Source organism: Stylophora pistillata, chromosome 2 (genome assembly GCF_964205215.1).
Source record: "Stylophora pistillata chromosome 2, jaStyPist1.2, whole genome shotgun sequence".
Lineage (NCBI taxonomy): Eukaryota > Metazoa > Cnidaria > Anthozoa > Scleractinia > Pocilloporidae > Stylophora > Stylophora pistillata.
In genome coordinates this window covers 28,496,443-28,514,314 of record NC_142520.1, presented here as the reverse complement: position 1 = coordinate 28,514,314, position 17,872 = coordinate 28,496,443, and the positions used below count along the sequence as shown (strand labels likewise).

The 17,872-nt window shown below is 37.6% G+C and overlaps 2 protein-coding genes and 1 pseudogene across 51 annotated transcripts in view; 1 reads left to right on the top strand and 2 right to left on the bottom strand.

Moving 5' to 3' along the window:
* The window catches only part of LOC148738184 (uncharacterized), a 103,072-nt gene that overhangs the window by 13,715 nt on the left and 71,485 nt on the right, over nucleotides 1–17,872 (top strand). The window lies entirely within an intron of this gene.
* LOC148738193 (uncharacterized) lies at nucleotides 3,833–7,965 on the bottom strand. 3 transcript variants are annotated; one of them, XM_088750211.1, is made up of 5 exons: nucleotides 7,810–7,965; nucleotides 6,923–7,099; nucleotides 6,460–6,630; nucleotides 6,070–6,140; nucleotides 3,833–5,519 (listed from the first exon to the last, which is right to left on the bottom strand). In XM_088750211.1, the coding sequence occupies exons 1-5, from the start codon at nucleotides 7,820–7,822 to the stop codon at nucleotides 4,653–4,655; spliced, it is 1,299 nt and encodes a 432-aa protein (XP_088606337.1). In that variant the 5' UTR covers nucleotides 7,823–7,965; the 3' UTR covers nucleotides 3,833–4,652. The 3 variants fall into 3 exon arrangements, with proteins under 3 accessions (XP_088606337.1, XP_088606339.1, XP_088606338.1); XM_088750213.1 differs by lacking the exon at nucleotides 6,460–6,630; XM_088750212.1 differs by lacking the exon at nucleotides 7,810–7,965 and having other exon boundaries at nucleotides 6,460–6,707; nucleotides 6,923–7,002.
* LOC148738192 (adenosine deaminase-like) lies at nucleotides 8,006–17,841 on the bottom strand (annotated as a pseudogene). Its single transcript, XR_015997022.1, has 11 exons — nucleotides 17,800–17,841; nucleotides 16,545–16,606; nucleotides 15,541–15,669; nucleotides 13,759–14,006; nucleotides 13,535–13,546; nucleotides 13,011–13,126; nucleotides 11,815–11,886; nucleotides 10,339–10,440; nucleotides 10,181–10,248; nucleotides 9,387–9,516; nucleotides 8,006–8,149 (listed from the first exon to the last, which is right to left on the bottom strand). The product of XR_015997022.1 is annotated as an adenosine deaminase-like (transcript).

Below are 17,872 nucleotides of genomic sequence, written 5' to 3'. Positions count from 1 at the left end.
CTTAAATTCAGCTAACAGGCTGTAATGCTTAGCCATTTACAATTGGAAAATAGAAAACTATTAATCCTAAAAAATATAACTTATTTAGTCATAACTCTCATGTTCGCTATAATTATTTAAAAATGAAAAATGAAAAATGAAAAATGATAATTTGTTTTTAATGACTTCATTACCTGCATTAAGGTCATTTAGTTCGCTTAGTTGTCTGGCAGTTCGTGCAACTCCTTCGCTATCTTCTTTGAGATTTTTGCTAGCTGTTTGTCTTCTTTTGCATTTTGGCGCGATTTCCTCTTCTTTGGCGCAACTGGTTCGTTTTTCGCGTTGCTTTTTTTGCTAACCTCTTCGCTTTTTATTAACACGATAGGTTCTTTTCCCCACTGAAGAACAGACTGTACAACGTGAACTGAAAAAGGACGCGCAAATAAATTGAGAACTTGAACATTTCCGTGACTCACCCGTTCGATAAAAACTAACAACAGCTTTCAATACCGACATCGTTCAACTCACATGCACACTGGGTGAAGAAATTGGAGATCTTAAAACAAAAAGCTGTCAACCTGTCCTACAAAACGCAGGCCAAGTGAGGTCAAGGGAGACTACCGGTGGTCCTTGAAACGAGCTTGGTCTATAAACGTATGAGCTACATGTACGACATGTACGGAGTCAAAGTCAGCAAAATAAGAAATGAAACAGGTCATAAGTAAGTTTAGCACCTTCCTTAAAATTAAGAAATTTAGGGAACAATTTTTTTAAGGTTACCTCTTTTGACCCCATTTACGGCTAACGGTTAAAACTTTTCAATTTTTACCGATATCGACTAAATTTTTGGCCATTTTACGCCTATCGGTTAACCCCATTAAGACCCTCAAACAAGGATTCCCCTATTGCTGAGCTCCACTTTGAGGGTACTTATGAAGTCATATCAGTTACCATGGTAACATACAGGGTCCACAAAAACGCCAACTAAATTTCAGTTTTTGTAAATCATCTGAAAAACTGATTCATTGACCCTAAATACTTCAACTTTTCACACAGTATGGAAAGAGATTATCTGGTAGAATTAAGTATATTTAAAGGCGATTTTCTGTAAGTATGGCTGTAAGTATGATTTTCTGTAAGTTGTCTGTAGTATGGCTTACAGAAAATTCTACTGGATAATTTTTCCTGAATCTGTTATATTTGAAGTGCCATAGTGAATGTTGCGTGCTTGCAAAAAATCAAGATAGGTTACTCAGGAAAATTTTGAGTTCGAAACAAATGTTTTCCGCAGACTTTATTTCCGGTTCGCGCGATTTTAAGCAGCATTTAATTAACTTCCAGTGTGCTTATTTTGAGGGTGTGAACCCCGTTCAACCTGATATCCGGCGCTTGATTTTATAGAGTGCGAGACCAACTATCAAAGTCAGCTCTTCAGCTCTACCTTTTTGATCAAATAATGATTGAAAAAAAAAACCTTAGAAACACGTATTAGGACACGCTGAGATTAAAGGCTCGCGCACCTTTCTTCTGCAATTTTGTAAAACCTACATTTTTACTGAATATTCTCATCTGACGCCCGTGTTTAGCTAACCAGAGAGTTGCTTAAATGCCTATCTTCCTCCCAATCACATCGTCTATTGAAACCCCATGTATGATTTCCAAAGTCCACGATATGGGCCATTAACGTGAAATCATTCCAGAGAGAATGCATGCTAGTGCCCAGTACTGGACCTCAATCGTATGTTGTCCTTTTAACCCGCTTATCTAAACTCGTGCGAAAACGTCCGTAGTGTGAGTCATTTCCCGTGTACATTTTCGTAGCATATCAAACCTCATTCCTATACATACACTCAAATTCAATTTCTCTTTGCCTCGAGCAAACAACTCCGCAGTTTGGGTCATTTGGCCTGCAATCATTAGAGACGTTCGGCCTTCTGGTTGAATATTGCACCTCCATAGCATACATCCATGCATATCCAGTTGTTTACATTTGTGCAAAGAATTCCGCACTTTGGGTCTTATGCCGTAAAATCATTGGAGACTGGCGGCATTCTGGCCTTGGTTGCATACTGGACCTAATTGGCATACATCCATTAAGATCGACTTTTTAGACTTGAGCGAAAAAGTCTGCACCTTGGGTCATCTGCCGTGAAATCGCTGGAGATAGATGGCATTCTGGAGGAATACTGGACATCGATCGATAGATCTATCTCCAGCTAGTGATCTCATGGCAGATGACCCAAAGTGCTGACGTTTTCGTAGAAGTCCTTAAAAGCGGTTTATATTATATGGATGTATGCGATCTATGTCCAATATTCTACCAGAATGCCATCTCTCTCCAATGATCTCAACGCAGATGACCCATAGTGCGGACTTTTTCGCAGAAGTCCTTAAAAGCGGATTACAGGGATGTATGCCGCATACATCCATAGAAACCGCTTTTAAGGACTTCTACAAGAAAAGTCCATATATATATATAGAAAATAGAACTTCAATGAAATAAATTCTGTATGCGACAGAAACCCTGACCCTGTACACCCCAAGTAATCATACTTAAATAGAATGAATGTTTGAAAAGAAGATTTGCCCTGAGCGGGATTTTAACCCACGTCCCCCTGTTACTAGTCAGGTGTGATGACCACTACACTATCAGGACAACCATGCTGGCAACACGGCAATCGATGTGATTTACGTGATCGGAGAAGTGGTCTCCCGGGAAACTTAATTTTCAAGGTGACAGGGTAAGGGAAGCCTATAACCCCATATGAAACCCAACTAAGGATCTATTAAAGATACACGACCGAAGTCAACTTAGCGGATGACAAAGGAGGATCCAATTAGGGATACAGGCTAATTTCAATCAAATAAACTCTGTATACGAGAGAAACCCTGACCCTGTACACCCCAAGTAATCATACTTAAATAGAATAAATGTTTGAAAAGAAAATTTGCCATATAAAGTGTAGAACGTAGATATTCGTAAAACAGTGCTCAATACATTAATGTAGAGCGAAGTATATGTTTGTGGAGGAACGAAATAAATAAACTACGCTTTCATCCCGACAAGCCTGTTTCGTGGTTGCCCACTCATCAAGGCAACCACGAAACAGGCTTGTTGGGATGAAAGCGTAGTTTATTTGTTTCTTTCCTCCACAAGCATATATATATATATATATATATATATATCCATTTTTTAGACTTCTCTTCAGATAACCTTAAGTTCGCACTTTAGGTTACCTGCCGTGGAATCAATAGAGATAGGTTTTTTGCGCATATTGGAGTTAGCTGTCGATCGCGTACATCAATATAAACTCACTTTGGAAACTTCTGCAAAAAGGTCCGTAGATTGGGTCATTTGGTATACATCCATTGGACAGTTATGAGCTGAAATAAAGGCAATACAGACTATTGCGCACAATACCCGATTGTGGGTTTCCATAAATGTACGGCCAATCAGGTTTTTCCTTAAACCACGGCACAATTAAAAGTAACAGAGTATGAAATGAAGATGTGATCATCGCAGTTGTGATTGCAATTTAAACAATTGCATATTTGATCCGGCAAAGAATTTCAGGCCTTCAACGAACCCATCGCCTTTTGTGTTAGCGCTGCAGTGCCCTACCAACTGAGCTATGATCACATCTTCATTTCATGTATATTTCCACTGTTGACTGTACCATCATTAGTTACTGAACAGTTCGCTTTTTTGAAGTACTTTCTTGATGAGCTTCCCAAAGAAGCATGTGTGCGCGCCATTCTCACTAATCAAAAATCTTTTAAGCTAATAGTAAACAAGACCCTGGGTAAATGCTGTTATACGGAAGTTTTGTGCAGGAAAGAATCGATGGTCACACAATTTTGATTGTACAATTTTAATCCACAAACATCTTCGTAAGAGTTTACTGCTAAATACTGCAAGTGTTGTTCACAACCGTAAGTAATTCCTAGTAGATAGATTAGTTTAAATGACTGAATACACTGAACTGTTCAAGTCGTTATTTTTTTCCATTAATATACAGCGGCCTCTCTCGTCTGGAGAGGATCAAATGGTGCTTTATAATCTGAGTGATTTTACTAAACCTGTGAGATAGTCTCTACACTATTAGATAGCATTACCTACTAATGCAATGTTTTCTTTTGTTTGACCTTCACTATTACGCACTGGCTGTTCGACATTGTTTAACGGGTTAAGTAAAATCGTGTTAAATAAGCGATTTATATCAAAGTAAAATCACCACAGACTTTCTAAAATACGCGTAACGCAATTCATCGAGCATTCTGAAGGTTCCCTTTCTTTTTTTTTCAATCCAACATGATATAATATAAAAAAAATACGCGTATTTACATAGGACTATATTACGTCTCCTTATCGATAGCGCTTTACAATAATCAATATAGAGAAAATGAGATTACTAAATACAATAATCAATATCATAAAGTTACTTTCACGTAAAGGTAAAACTACAGATACTTCCTAAAAATATACGTTTTGTGTTTGCATTTAAGACAGTACTGCAATATAGCGCACTAGACAGTTCTAGAATCTCTTTTGACGTAATGCAGCTCCGGCTATGGTAATTTAAGCGCACATATATTTCTATACGTTTCACCCGCGTGCCCCTCTAATTCCCACACACACCTACAAAATCTCCTTAGATTCGACGCGGGTCCCCTTACAATAACAGCACCATGTGGTGAATGTGAATGTGAATGCGTATCAATGTATAAAACACTTGGTGGAATATGCACAAAGAGGTCTTCTCATCAATTATTATATTTACAAAGTTTCTCGACGTCCCCGTCAACAAATCTAACTGACCCCATATCGTAGACAAGTGGTGTTCATCCTCTAATCTAACTGGCAGGGACTCTTCCACAGAAATGCTCTTAAAAGGCAAGAGAGTGAGAGCTTCTTGAATCGACAAATACCTATTAGGGATACTATCACGACAATTGTCGTAAATGCGATTACCCAGCTCAATACAACCACACAGGATTTTCACCAAATAGGAAGGAATAACTTCTTGGTCAGGAATTTGAATGTTTTTCTTTTCCAGAACGTAGGCAATAAGAAGGGATATTAAGCTGCATGCGTTACTACCATTGCGTAGGTTAAAGAGGCTCTGACACATTTGTTGTGGTAATTTCCATGCACACACCTCCTCATCGAGGGAAACGGAACGCAGGGGGGCTAACTCGTCTAGTTCGTCTAAGATATTGGCAAACTCTTCAAGGTCTCCGTTTCGTAAGGCTTCAATTTGCAATCCTCCCTCGTCATCTTCTTCCTCTTCTCCTCCTTCTTCTTCTTCTTCTTCCTCGCATTCCTCTTTCTGCGTGTCATCAGAGGGATCAATCACTCCGTCTTCTTCAGACTGAAGAGAAAGTTTACGAAAGGCATCTAATTCATCTGATAAAACAGATGCGAATGCGTTCACTCCTGTCGCAATCTGCTTTAATGCGAAGTCCTTCCCTTCCTCTAGTAAAGAGAGCAGTCCTCGCTTGGCGCTTTGGGTTGGCGTCAAAGTAGCGTAACTTGGAAGCTAGAGACAACAGAGTAACAAATTTAAAAAACCATGATAAAGTTATCCATGATACAGCATTTCATGGCATAGATTCCAGTGAGCAGTATAAGAGGTGTTCCCGATTTTAATACACCGTGGCTCAAACACAGTCCCTGAATAGAATACAATTGAAGTTCTTCGGGGCTTGGTAACGGCAAGGTTTCCATAAATTATAAACTGCCAACTGGAATCGTAAAGCAGCCATGCATAGCTACTGCTACGGTGATCACAAATATAGTAGCTTCACCCTGCCTTACCCCTTTTAGCGGTACAATTTCGATGTAATAATAAGTTACACATAGAAACTGCAATATCAAGAAAAAGCTCACTAAATGAAAGTTTGTGCAAAATAACAAGCCGACAAGTGGATGTCGATAATTTTTACAAGAAAAAAAAGTGCTTTTACTTTAATAAAAAAAAAACCTGTATTTCGATAACAACAGAGGGAAAGGCTACTTTTCGTCAGTATATGTATATTCGGTATCAAATTGTCTGAGAATGTTACAAGAAGACAAAAGATAAGGCTTACTTGCTTCATAGAACTGTCATCACTTTCCTGACGCTCAACCTTGTCTTGCTCCAAGTCGCTACTCTCAGGTTCTTCGTTGTATATTAAATAAATTCAGGGAACAAATAGGAAACACCGTCAGAACAATAATGGGGCGGCTTCATTAGACTGGGGCATTGTCATAACCATCGTTATACGATCTTTTAAAAAATTTTTGAAATAAAAAAGAGAAAAACAACTTAAAAGGTCAATGTTGTACTGTGCTCTTGTGTTATTGTACCAAGTTAAAAGGAAACTTAAACAATCGTTGCCACGCCATGCATCAAAATACATTTGTTATTTCAGTCAAGGTGAAAAACACCACAAACGTACAAAAAGTGATTATCTAAGAGAAAAACCTAAAGCTTATACCAGTTAAGGAAGCTTGCAATTGCCTTTTGTCTTCTAGTATGGATGGAAGAATGATGTCTTTGTAGAATGACATGAAGCCCATCATTTCTTTCCTCAACAACACCAGCTCCTCTTGAAATCGTTCAACTTCCATTTTTTTGTTTACCACTACCTTCTTGGTACGAATGGGAACTGTATCCAAAAATATGAAAACAATGCTTGGCATTATCTTATTCAATATCTAAATCCTTTCCTTCTCCGCAAACATTCTGACAAAGGAAAAAAGAACTATGGTCTTCAAAATAGTTTAACAGTTATTACCAGAAGAAAAATTCTAACCGTTATGTCAGCCCTCCTAGAAGGTATATTTTGCACAGCAATATGACAAACATTTTGTAAATAAGCTAAACCAATACATTCTGGCCAATGCAAAATGAACTCAACGGATTACAGACATCGTTTAGTCAATGCATCATCACCTTACCATTGCCGATGAATTGGTCACAAAACAGTTGCCACGGAAACTCTCCTTTCTCGATGTCTTCTTGCTTAGCTTTCCCATCGTTGCTAACTAGTTCATTGTAGCGGTTTAAGGCATCCCTTAGATAGCCTTTCTCTTGGGAAACCTTCATCCGCAACCTTTGCCTCTGCTTACAGGAGTCTGAATAAAAGGTAGTCAAATTAATAAATTTTTTATTGATTGATGATTTAAAGTTATTAAGTTAGCTTTTAAATAGAAACTGCACATGGGTCTACAAAACCTGATGTAAATCAATCAACAAAAATAAACTTAACAAATTTATAAGCGTACAGAACAGGCTAGATTTTCGGTTCCCAGGCTACGAGGTGAAGCAATATAACATCATTATGGATGCCCTCGGGGGGTGGTCACGGGAGCTGGATGTCATGATGCGCGAGCTGGTGAGAGGCAGAAACACAGACATACTGCGAAAGATGCAGAGGGCAGTGTTCTCGGGCACGCTGAATATTGCCCGGACTTTCAAGGTGGCAGTTTGACTTTCTGTTAGAAGGAGGACCGTAGACACAACGGAAAAGCTTTTTAGGATTAGTTAATGTACATTTATTTTTTTTTTCCATGGCTCACAGGTTACGGTTTTCGCCCTGTGCTGCCTGATTAGAATGTAGCATTCAGTTGATTTCTCTGCTACATGATAATAAACAATATTTACAGAGGATATAACCAGTAACACCAAGTTAATTAGGGTGGTCCTCTATCTGCACCCACCCATCCCACCCCAGGGGAGGACATCCATCACACAGTATACTCATGCGTGGAAAATTAACATCTCCTACCCTCTAAAATTAATATACAATTTATTCAGCAATGGTGCTTGAATTTCAGTAACTAACCTGACAAGACCATCAGTGTGTTTTGGCATGCATAATAGACAATGCTGGCTTCATCTTCTCTGAAACTTCGCCATCATTCTTTTTTAGCCATGGCCAATATTTACAGACATCATACCAAAAGTACTTGACCCTTTTTGGGATGAAGTAGGTTTTCTGTAAATAATGTGCATAACCATAGATTTCACCATACATCATGTTAGTTAACGGCCTTTTGCGCCTTGGAATGTCTGCATCCTGCTATCTCTAAACCAGTCTCACACAGGTTTCTCTTCTTATGCAAGGAATTACCAGCAGCCCTCCAGGTACTATCACCACATTTGTTCTGTTCTGTACTGTTCATCTGCAATATTGATCAGATATTTCACAGTGCTTCTTCAAGGACATTCCAGATATGAGTAATCCAGTCCACAAGGCTGAGGTTAAATTTGAATGGGGTCGCAGCCAAGTGACAGGCAACAAAATAATGGAAAATTGTCTTCCAAAACAAAAACCTCTGCCCTTGGTAATTCCTCTGGCTTCCAACACAACCAGAGGCATAGTAGGTGTATATATATTTAATTAGTTTTTATATAATTTGGTATTTGCTAGTGTTGAGATATCTTTTAACTTGATTTTGTATTTTTTAGTTGATGCATGCTTTGAAGGACCATTTTAAATTAAGTGAAAATGCATGGTAAACCAAGACACCTTTTCCTTTAGAACATTCATCAAGACATTTTAACCTCTAAAATGGAAATTATGAAAATCAAGTCACATACACTGGGCTTGGCACCTTGGTACAATTTCTGGATGTGAGTATCCACCTGTTTGTTTGATGCTATGAAAACATCACCATAGTAACACTCTCGTTGTCGCCTGTATTTATGCAAACAACAATAGAAATAAGAATGAAAAAACTAATTTGATAATGAGAGGGTATATTTCCATCAACATGCCCTTGACCGCGAAAAAAAAAAAAACAAACAAAAAAAACTAGTGGCAGCGCTCGGCCGGGTTGTATTTAATTTTGATTTGATTTGATTTATCTTTGTTTTCATTTTATTTCTATTTTACATTTTAATTTCACTTGCTTTCATTTTAAAAAGAAAAATGAGAAATAAATCGAAATTTAAAAAAATAACAAAAATAGTTCCTATAAATTTCCTATTTATTTATGGCAGTTCTTGGCCACCATAGATATCTATTGTTTGCGTCCACCAACATGGCGGCAATGACATAACGTTTAAACCAACTATTGTATGAGGTGACTGGACTCCAATCCAGTGATCCTGGACTGAATTCAATTAAAAGTGGTAAAAACCAAAAACAAAGTGCCAATCAGAAGAAAGGAAAATACCTTTAAGAGCCAATAGAAACTCAAAGTAAAAACAAAGAAACTGCCTAAAGCGCGCGAAAAACGCGGGTGACCAAGTCATGATTGGTTTTAGTTTTGCATCTGATTGGTTGGCGCTGATTTCTGAGCCAATCACAATCAATTACAGTGCTCTTTCTCATGAGATGTGCAGTAGCTTAGCTGTCATGCAAAGTGATGGATAGCGTTGGATAATGAAAACCAAGAAAGAGAAAACACAACATACCGCTCTGGTTAATTCTGCAGGGCTCAGTCCAATCTTATCAAAAGCAACACCTTGTTCAAGGTCCACTCTTGTTTGGCAAACAAGAGGATCATCTGAGTTAATGGAAAAATTCACTCCATCCTCGACGAACCTTGAAACAAAGAACACCCTAATGGTTTAAAATAAAACAAACAAGCAAACATATAGGGGCGCGGACCGATTATTTACACAAGGTCTGACCCAAACCGCGGTTTTACATAACCATAAAAAGGTTCGGCTAAATCGAAGATGGCTTAGAACGAGATTTTGTTGAACAATGCCTAAACTTTGTCTAAACAACCGGCCCACAATGTTTGCTTAGAGCGAAATTGATTTTCAACAATTATTTTTGTCCAGAGAAGGGGTAATTTCTCCTTTTGGACAAGGACGTCATTTCACAGCTGTTAAATGAACTTCTAATAAATGCTACATATCATTGGGTCGGTTTAACCATGCATGCTCTAAGAGTAACAATTAATCTCATAATTATTAATATAAGGTACACTTTCATTTCGGAAGTCTGCATTAACTGCATTAGTCATTTTATATCTAACCTACATAATTATATATCTATCTTGTTTAAATAACAGCCTGAGTAAAAATCCTCTAAGGCTACCCATCCCTTGCCACATACCAGATTTACTGAATTCACAATTTTTCCCTAAAACAACCAAGCTCTTTTCTTTCTTGAAACAGCTCTCCGAGTGCACCTCAACTGAAACATAAACTGATAAGCATGGATCAGAGTTTTCTTCTTTTTTTTTTAAACTTCATACCTTTTTAGTGGATGTGTTTTGAAACATGGCTTCACAGCACCAGTTAGTATACTTGATGTAGGACACACCTGTTGGAAAGCATCAACAAAAAGAAACTTCTTGTCTTGAAGAACACTACTCACACTTTCAGAGCTATCGTTGCAACATCTTTTCCTAACCTCTAGATTAATTTTTTCTTTGACTATTCTCTGATAGAGTTCAGCATCTTGTATGACATGATATCCATGGCCTATTCTTTCAGCATGAAGGGTGTCTAATGCCTCAAGAGAAACAAAATGTAAAATGAGTGCCAGTGATTGACTGATCACCAAACAAATTCTCAATATTTCCCATGCAAAGGAATTAGGAGTGTAAAATGAGTGCCCCGTGCATGATGGTCATCCCATGCTACTACCCAGCCAGCAGTAGGCACTTGTAACTAGGGCAGCAGGACATCCATTTCTCGGCCTGTGGGAAGATTTGAGACAAGTGCAAAAAGGTTTTCCAGAGGTCTGGTGCTAATACAGACCTCTTGCTATCTACATGTACATCAGTTCTACAAATGGTGGAACATAATGGTATGAACATCACTCCTATGATGTTCATATTGCACATTCCCACATGACACATCCGACATTTGGCACTGCGCAGGGAATTTATAGTGAACTTTCACAATGGTATCACATTACAGTTGAGCACAAAGTTCCCAGCCAGTTGTGGTCTGGGACTTGTTTTTCAAACACCTCATGGTCAGTGATTCCCAAAAGCTGTTCTTGTTATTGTTGTTGTCACTTTTTGCTTTAACAATGGATTTATATTGTTATCTCTGTACAGATATATTTGGATTTTAAACAATAAAAATATCAGAAAATGAGACAAACAGCTGCACTTCAGTTCCTCAGATTAACATTTTAGAATAATTATGGCTTTGAGCTTGTTAATTAAGCGACTATAACTTTCCAGAAACTGGCCTATTGGTCTCTGTCTTACCCCACTGGGGTAAGAAATACTTGCAGGAAAAGAATGCTGCTCAATCAGGCTTGCTCTTTTGATGGAAGCTCTTAAAGTGAACAAAGCATTGACTTCACTTCATACCAATAAATTGTATGTCTGCTTGTCATTGTGCTCTTCAATAACATGTTGACTCTGAAGTTCACAAAGGCTTCCCACCATTGCTGTAGAGTAACAATGATAACCTTTATAAGATTAGACAAGGTAAGAAAAGATGCGCTTACATGAGAATAGCAGAGCTTTGACCCTTTAACTTCGAAGATCTGATTGTGAATTCACCCTCTAGCACCACACACTTCCTTGTTAATTGGTTACAAGAATTTGGTTTTCAATCAAGGTAACAACCTCCACCTGATAAGTTTGAGTATTCTCATTACCTGTTTTCTGGATCATGTATGGATATTATAGGGAGAAGTTACAGGTTAATCACTTCTGGGAGTGAAAGGGTTATGGTAACTTGGCAAGGTTGAAAATAGTAAAGAAACTTTAAGGCCCACAATTCAAGAAAGGGCATCAACAATAACTGATTTTCTTTATACTTTACAATGTATCTGAAAATAGCTCTTTGTTGGATAACGGTATACTCTGGTAGTAATTATATGACACACCTCCAGTTTAAAATACTTTTGTTGATTGATACTTACTATTTTCACATTAGCAGCTGGACCTCCTTCTCCAGCGTGAATTGTTCTGTGTATGTTGAGCCTTTTAGCTTCCTGCGCAAAAATGAAGACTTCTTTCATAAATGGCAGACCTACAATGTCAGTAAGACATTTTACAGGGTAGAACAACTAAACCTATCAACAGAAAAAGGGAGGACATAGGTCAATGGAGGGGATTGTGAATGTGGAATTACGTCCCTTTAAATCTACTTAAGTCCATACTCCCAGTTAGCTCAATGGATAGAGCACTGGACTGTTGTGCTGGAGGTCGAGGGTTCGAGCCCCAGCCGGACCAACACTCAAGGAGAAGAATATGCTACCTTTCTATATCAAGAAATGGTTAGATACTCTAGTCTTCTCGGATAGGGACGAATAAATGGAGGTCCCGTCTCCTGTAGGGTTAGGGGTAGGAGACGTTAATTTCCCATGCATGAGATTACTGTGTGATGGATGCCCTCCCCTGGGGTGGTTGCTGGGTGGGAATTGGCCCTGAAGAGCCAATTAACATATGTATGTATATGTATGTATGTATGTATGTATGTATGTGTGTGTGTGTGTGTGTGTGTGTGTGTGTGTGTGTGTGTGTGCGTGTGTGTGTGTGTGTGTGTGTGTTTGTGTAAACAAAAATTATCAGACATTGTCATAGTGATTACTTCACACAAGTCAGACTTTTTGATCTCCCATATCTTTTCATCTAAGATTATATTCTGGGTTAACTTTATAACATCCATTTTGAAATCCATTGACAATGCGCTCCTTATAATCTGATTGGCTTACACTGGTGTGCTTTAATCATAAATTTTACACTTTATTTCCCATTTTTTTCCCAGTCAGTGAGACAGCTTTGCTAAAACACAACAACTAATCAAATTTCAAGGCTTCTTTGATAAAATAAATCAAATTGCAGGAGAATGAGACAACTTCCCAGACATTTTAGAAACCAGTTCAACACACTGGATCAATAAAATACTTGTATAAACTAAAAAAATTGAGTTGAGCTAATTAAATTTGCAGTTTTCAAAAAAGATGTAATAAAGTGGTAATTGAACTTCATGAAGTACAATTTTGGTCTGATTTCAAATCAAACTTGTGCTTTAGACCAGATTGTACTCCAATCAATTACCATTATTAATCAAGAGGACAATATAGACACAGAAAGATGTATAGCAGACTAAAACCTCATAAGCAATCACATGTCCCTCCATAGCTGGTCCCTGCCACACTGGCTCATCACCAGCAAGATCAATTCCTACCACTCCATCATTTGCAAATTCCTGGCAGACAGAGACACAACCTCTTTTGAAAAATCTTAAAACAAACAAACAAACAAAAAAAAAATTCAATTTTGCAAATGCATACTCAATCAGCAATAAGGAACACATTCACTTTGCTAAAGGCAATGAGTACTGAATGTCTGTTGATGTTTAGATTTCATACAATCAGGTAAATTTGTTTATCAAGAAATGGTGACTTCTTGATTTCTAAATGACTATGTTCCAAGAAACTAATTTCTGCCAGTGATTTTATTTGATTATTTCAAAAAGTAATCTTGATTTTCTACTTCAATGTGCTTGTACATTTGTCTAAATCTTTTTTCACTTAAGACTAAAGATAACGGTTTGTCGAAAATTGGAGTTACACACTGTCAAATAAAATTTCATTCATTTCAACAATCAATGTGTGGAGGAGGCACGCAACAGACCCAGAGAAAGATCTCTGAGTCATTACAAATGCAAACTACCACAGGGAAGGTGAAGTGGGGAAAAGCTTGGAGGTAAAGTTGTAGCAAACCACAAGGTGACCCCTGCAAATCAAGGGCCTTTTAGCTACCTGCCATAAGAGTTGGAGGCCACCACTCACTACCAATGATAAATTTCTGAGTTAAACCAACCGAATAAATTCTATTAAATGATATTGATGTATTACTGGACATTTGACGCATACAACAGAGAATAGACCGTGCAATCACACCAAAATCTTCAGCTCCCTTTTTCAATCCTCTATTCACTGCTTCCACTATAGCTTTTGGGGACACTCTCTCCTGGTCTGGAAAGGCTGAGTTTTTTGTACAAAGAGCATGAGGACTGTAGTAAACTTCAAAGTACAGGACACCACTTGCTGCCTGATCTTCACAAAACTCATATGCTATTCTTTCCATCGCTTCAGTATCATTTCTGAGTTTGAAAAAAAAAAAAATTAAGAAAGAAAATCATTAAGTTTTATTGACAAGAGTAGGTAAATTATTGTACAGCTTTCAACTACTCAAAAACCCTTTAAAATTGTAATCTAAACTGACTTCAATCAGTTACCCCACGAAATTCCATTAGTGACCAAGACAGTGACAACACAGTATCAAACAGTTAAGGGAATAAAGGAAAATATTAGTCAGGGGTGTTATAAGCTGATCCAATACTGACTTCTCTGAGCCCACATCACAAGAATTATAAAGAAGACAAGCCAATAACAAGAATTAGTATATACCAAAACAGTGGATAGCGTTAAAGGAAAGCTCTGATTGGCTAGTCAAACTCCAAATATCCTTTGCTACTTACCTCTGAGCAACTCGGGAAAAAATGGCGTCCCAGTTTGCATCGATGACAAGCGAAGAAATCACTCAAATTAACGACTGTTTTAGTATATACTAAAACAACTATTCACCTCAGTGTCGGTGGTTAGTGGTGGATATTTACCTCGCTGCTTTGCAGCTCAGTAAATATCCACCACTAACTACCTCCTTTTTGGTGAATAGTTGTTAATTACCAAATAAATGAGATCTTGGGAGTGAAAAAGTTAACTGATGTAATGACTGAATCAGTGCTCACAGCTATCTAAAATTCAAGATTTGAGTCTTTAATTTGAACAGTAATGATTGTTTGAAGCAGACAGATCATGAGAAAAGAGACAAATAGATTGTGTCAGTTCTGATACATAACTGTTCCAAACTGTTCCCAGGGAGGAGTTAGGAGCGATTCCAAAATGCAAGGACAGTTTTCAAGCTGTCGATTTGTTGACTTTTAAAACCAAAAGGTGATTGACAAGTAACCTCTCTTGAGTTAATTTTTAAACAGGTAATGAGATAACCCATTGCAATGATGAGTAAAGAGAATAAACAAGTTTGAAAACTGTGGGGTGAATGTCCTTTGAAAAAAAAAAAACATCAGTTTACTGTTTTTTGGGGTGAATATTAAAAAAAAAAAAAAACATTGTTTTTATAATAGTTCACACCATCCCACCATCCCCTTAGTTTGTCTTTAATTTCCTGAAGAACCTTTATGGGTTAATTCTGGGCCAAAATATTTTGTTTAGTAGAAGCATGTAATGCAGTACATTTCATGGAGAGGACAGTTGCATCAAAACAACAAGAAGTGGTTCTACTGGGGAGCACTTGTTCAAGGCTACATAAAATACTAACTTGAGAAACCGGCATGAGCTGTTTTGCCATCAAACTTTGCAGCAACTATATTCTGACTTGGGTATAATTAATGAGTTTATCTGGTGAAAATCATTGGAGATGCACCTGAGACTCTTTAAGTTCTGAAAATTTTCTAGTGGGGGTGGGGGCATGCCTCCAGAACCCCCCGTGTGGATGGGACCTACAGCTCTTTGTCAGGTGGCTGGTTAAAAAAAATGGTAGGAGTGTGTACAAATTATCCAAGCTTAGAGTTAGGTTCAGGTACCGTAACAGTGGGTTATGTTCATAGTACTCACCAAATAAGGGGGTAAAATACATAAAAACATCCCAGAAAACCTGCCAGAGTTCATGGTTTATTTAGGCTAATGGATACATAGTCCTGTAAAACACTCTTTTCAAATGAAGGTAGCTGATAATGCTTCTTCCTGTAAGTACAACAATATGAGTTTAATATTTACTTGTGGATCTTCCTTTGCTAGTTATCTTTTGAGTCCTAAAATGGATTTCCACATATAGTTATGTCCAGCCATGGTTTGTGAAAAGCAAGCCTTCAAGTATACTGTGACATCTTCACCCCACCCCACCCCCTCCCCTCCCCCTCCCTTCGACAATTCCCTCTTCTTACACTGGATTTGATATAAGCACCCTGGGAAATTATTCAACATTGGATAATCTGTGATATGAATGCTAAGGATGTAAATACTATTGTTAGAAATGATTTCAGGTTAAAAAAATTATGATGTTTCAAGCCATAAATTCTTTAAGGTCAGAGAGATGGAATAAGGAAAAGTTTTAAGGATTATTTAACAATTACTTGCCAAAGGTGTATAATTTTTTCAGCATAACTGTTAAATTCTGAAATTACTTTTGAAGTCTGTTGTAAATTTGTTTTGTTGTTGAAACCATTCTGATACATTTGTTTTAAAGACTCGTATCAAGATAAGCAGCTAGTCTGTACTAGAATTTATCAGATTTAATTGGTTGAATCAGTAAAACCTTAATTTCTATCTTTTAAAAAGTGTTACGCCAATCTTGGTAGCATCTTTTACGCTCTTCTATGGCACTTATCACTTCTTGCATTACTTCAACAAAATGGAAGGCAGCCATTTTGAAATTAGGCGCCCCCTGTGTTATAATCACCTTGTACTTGGTGATTATTGCGAGATATGATGTAATTCTTGACCAATCAAAGTGCATGTATTTCTATAATCACCAGAGCAATTATACTAGGCAAACTGTGCCTGAGCAAGGACTATTGCAAAAGTGACCGGAAGTGATTACTAAGACTACGGTACAGTACTTAGCCAAATCAATGAGGGTCTGTATCCTAATAGCTCCATCAAGATGAACATGAAGCTCCACCTGAAAATAAAACATACAAAAACAATAAATAGAAGTCCTGTATCATATCATTGCTGATTGTTTGATCTTGATTGGTTGGACTGATTATTACTCACATAGTAAATTCCAAAAGGAAATCAATTTTGATTCAAATTACTGCAAGGTTTGAGGAATAGAGATTTGATCAAGTCATTGGGAGTTGAATGCACTTCATAAGTAAAAGCATGTCGGTAGTTTGCCATTAAAATATAAATGGAACTCCAAAGTTTCCAACAGTGTAAACAGTTGCTGATCTTTACATAATGGGTCATTAAACAGATTAAACTTGACATGTACGATGCAACTCTCCACCATACTTACTGATTCAGTTTAAGTTTAGTGCAAGGATAATGCGTTGTTTCAGTATTGTGTAACTCGACACACGAAACAACACCTCCAGTCCCGCCCAACTTTCTTTAAACGAGGCCCAAATATGGACACAAATATGGCTAACGACTCAGTGATAAATTTTGCCAAATTACTAGCAATTTCTTTGTAATAATGACTTACTTAAAAACTATGTTTGAGCATCACGAGAGGGCAGGATCTTATAGACGCTTTTTACTTAACCTTGACGTGAAATCCAAACAGTAAGATAGTATCATCGATCGCATTGGATTAAATTAATGATCAAGATCTTGAGCACTAATTTAATCCACGTTGTAACGTGGAGTTTGAAAAATGAAAGTAAACATAACGATTAACTCGAAGCAAATTCTGACTTTCATTTGATGAAATGTACGCTTCAAGGTTAAGTCAAAGCAAAGAGATCGGACAACAAAAAAGCAATGATTTAGGAAAGAGAGTTACCCGTCACAACACGTGTAACGTGTTAATACTTATCTATAGCCCGGCAATGTAGCGTTAAACATTTGCACAGAGTAAACTCATGTCTATAGGGTAAACTTAGCAGTGAAATCAAAAATAAGAAACGCTCTTTTAGCGCTCTAAAAGAGCCTACGGTTTGTTTTTTGAATAAATAATTCAAACAACAGGGTCAGCGTACAGTTAGAGCCGGCAAAGAACGCCATGCTGAGTGGAAGTGGGAAAATTACAAGATGTAGACCGCTACCACAACAGCACTACAAAATATATTTGGTTGCTATGGAGAAATCAGCTAATGTGGTTGGTTTTTTTCAGTCAAGCCTTAAATAACTTCACCCTCACCGACTTACTTTTCACTTTGGCTGTTTAAGAGCCATCTCTGTTCAATTTCCCGGTTTTTCAACATGAACGTCTCTGCGTGTA

Excerpts from the sequence above, each read along its gene's own strand:
- LOC148738193 (XM_088750211.1), bottom strand. Across the intron at positions 6,141-6,459 it reads ATTGCAAGCTTCCTTAACTG|AACCTGAGAGTAGCGACTTG; the intron begins GTATAAGCTTTA and ends TATACAACGAAG. Across the intron at positions 5,520-6,069 it reads ATGACAGTTCTATGAAGCAA|CTTCCAAGTTACGCTACTTT; the intron begins GTAAGCCTTATC and ends TGTTGTCTCTAG.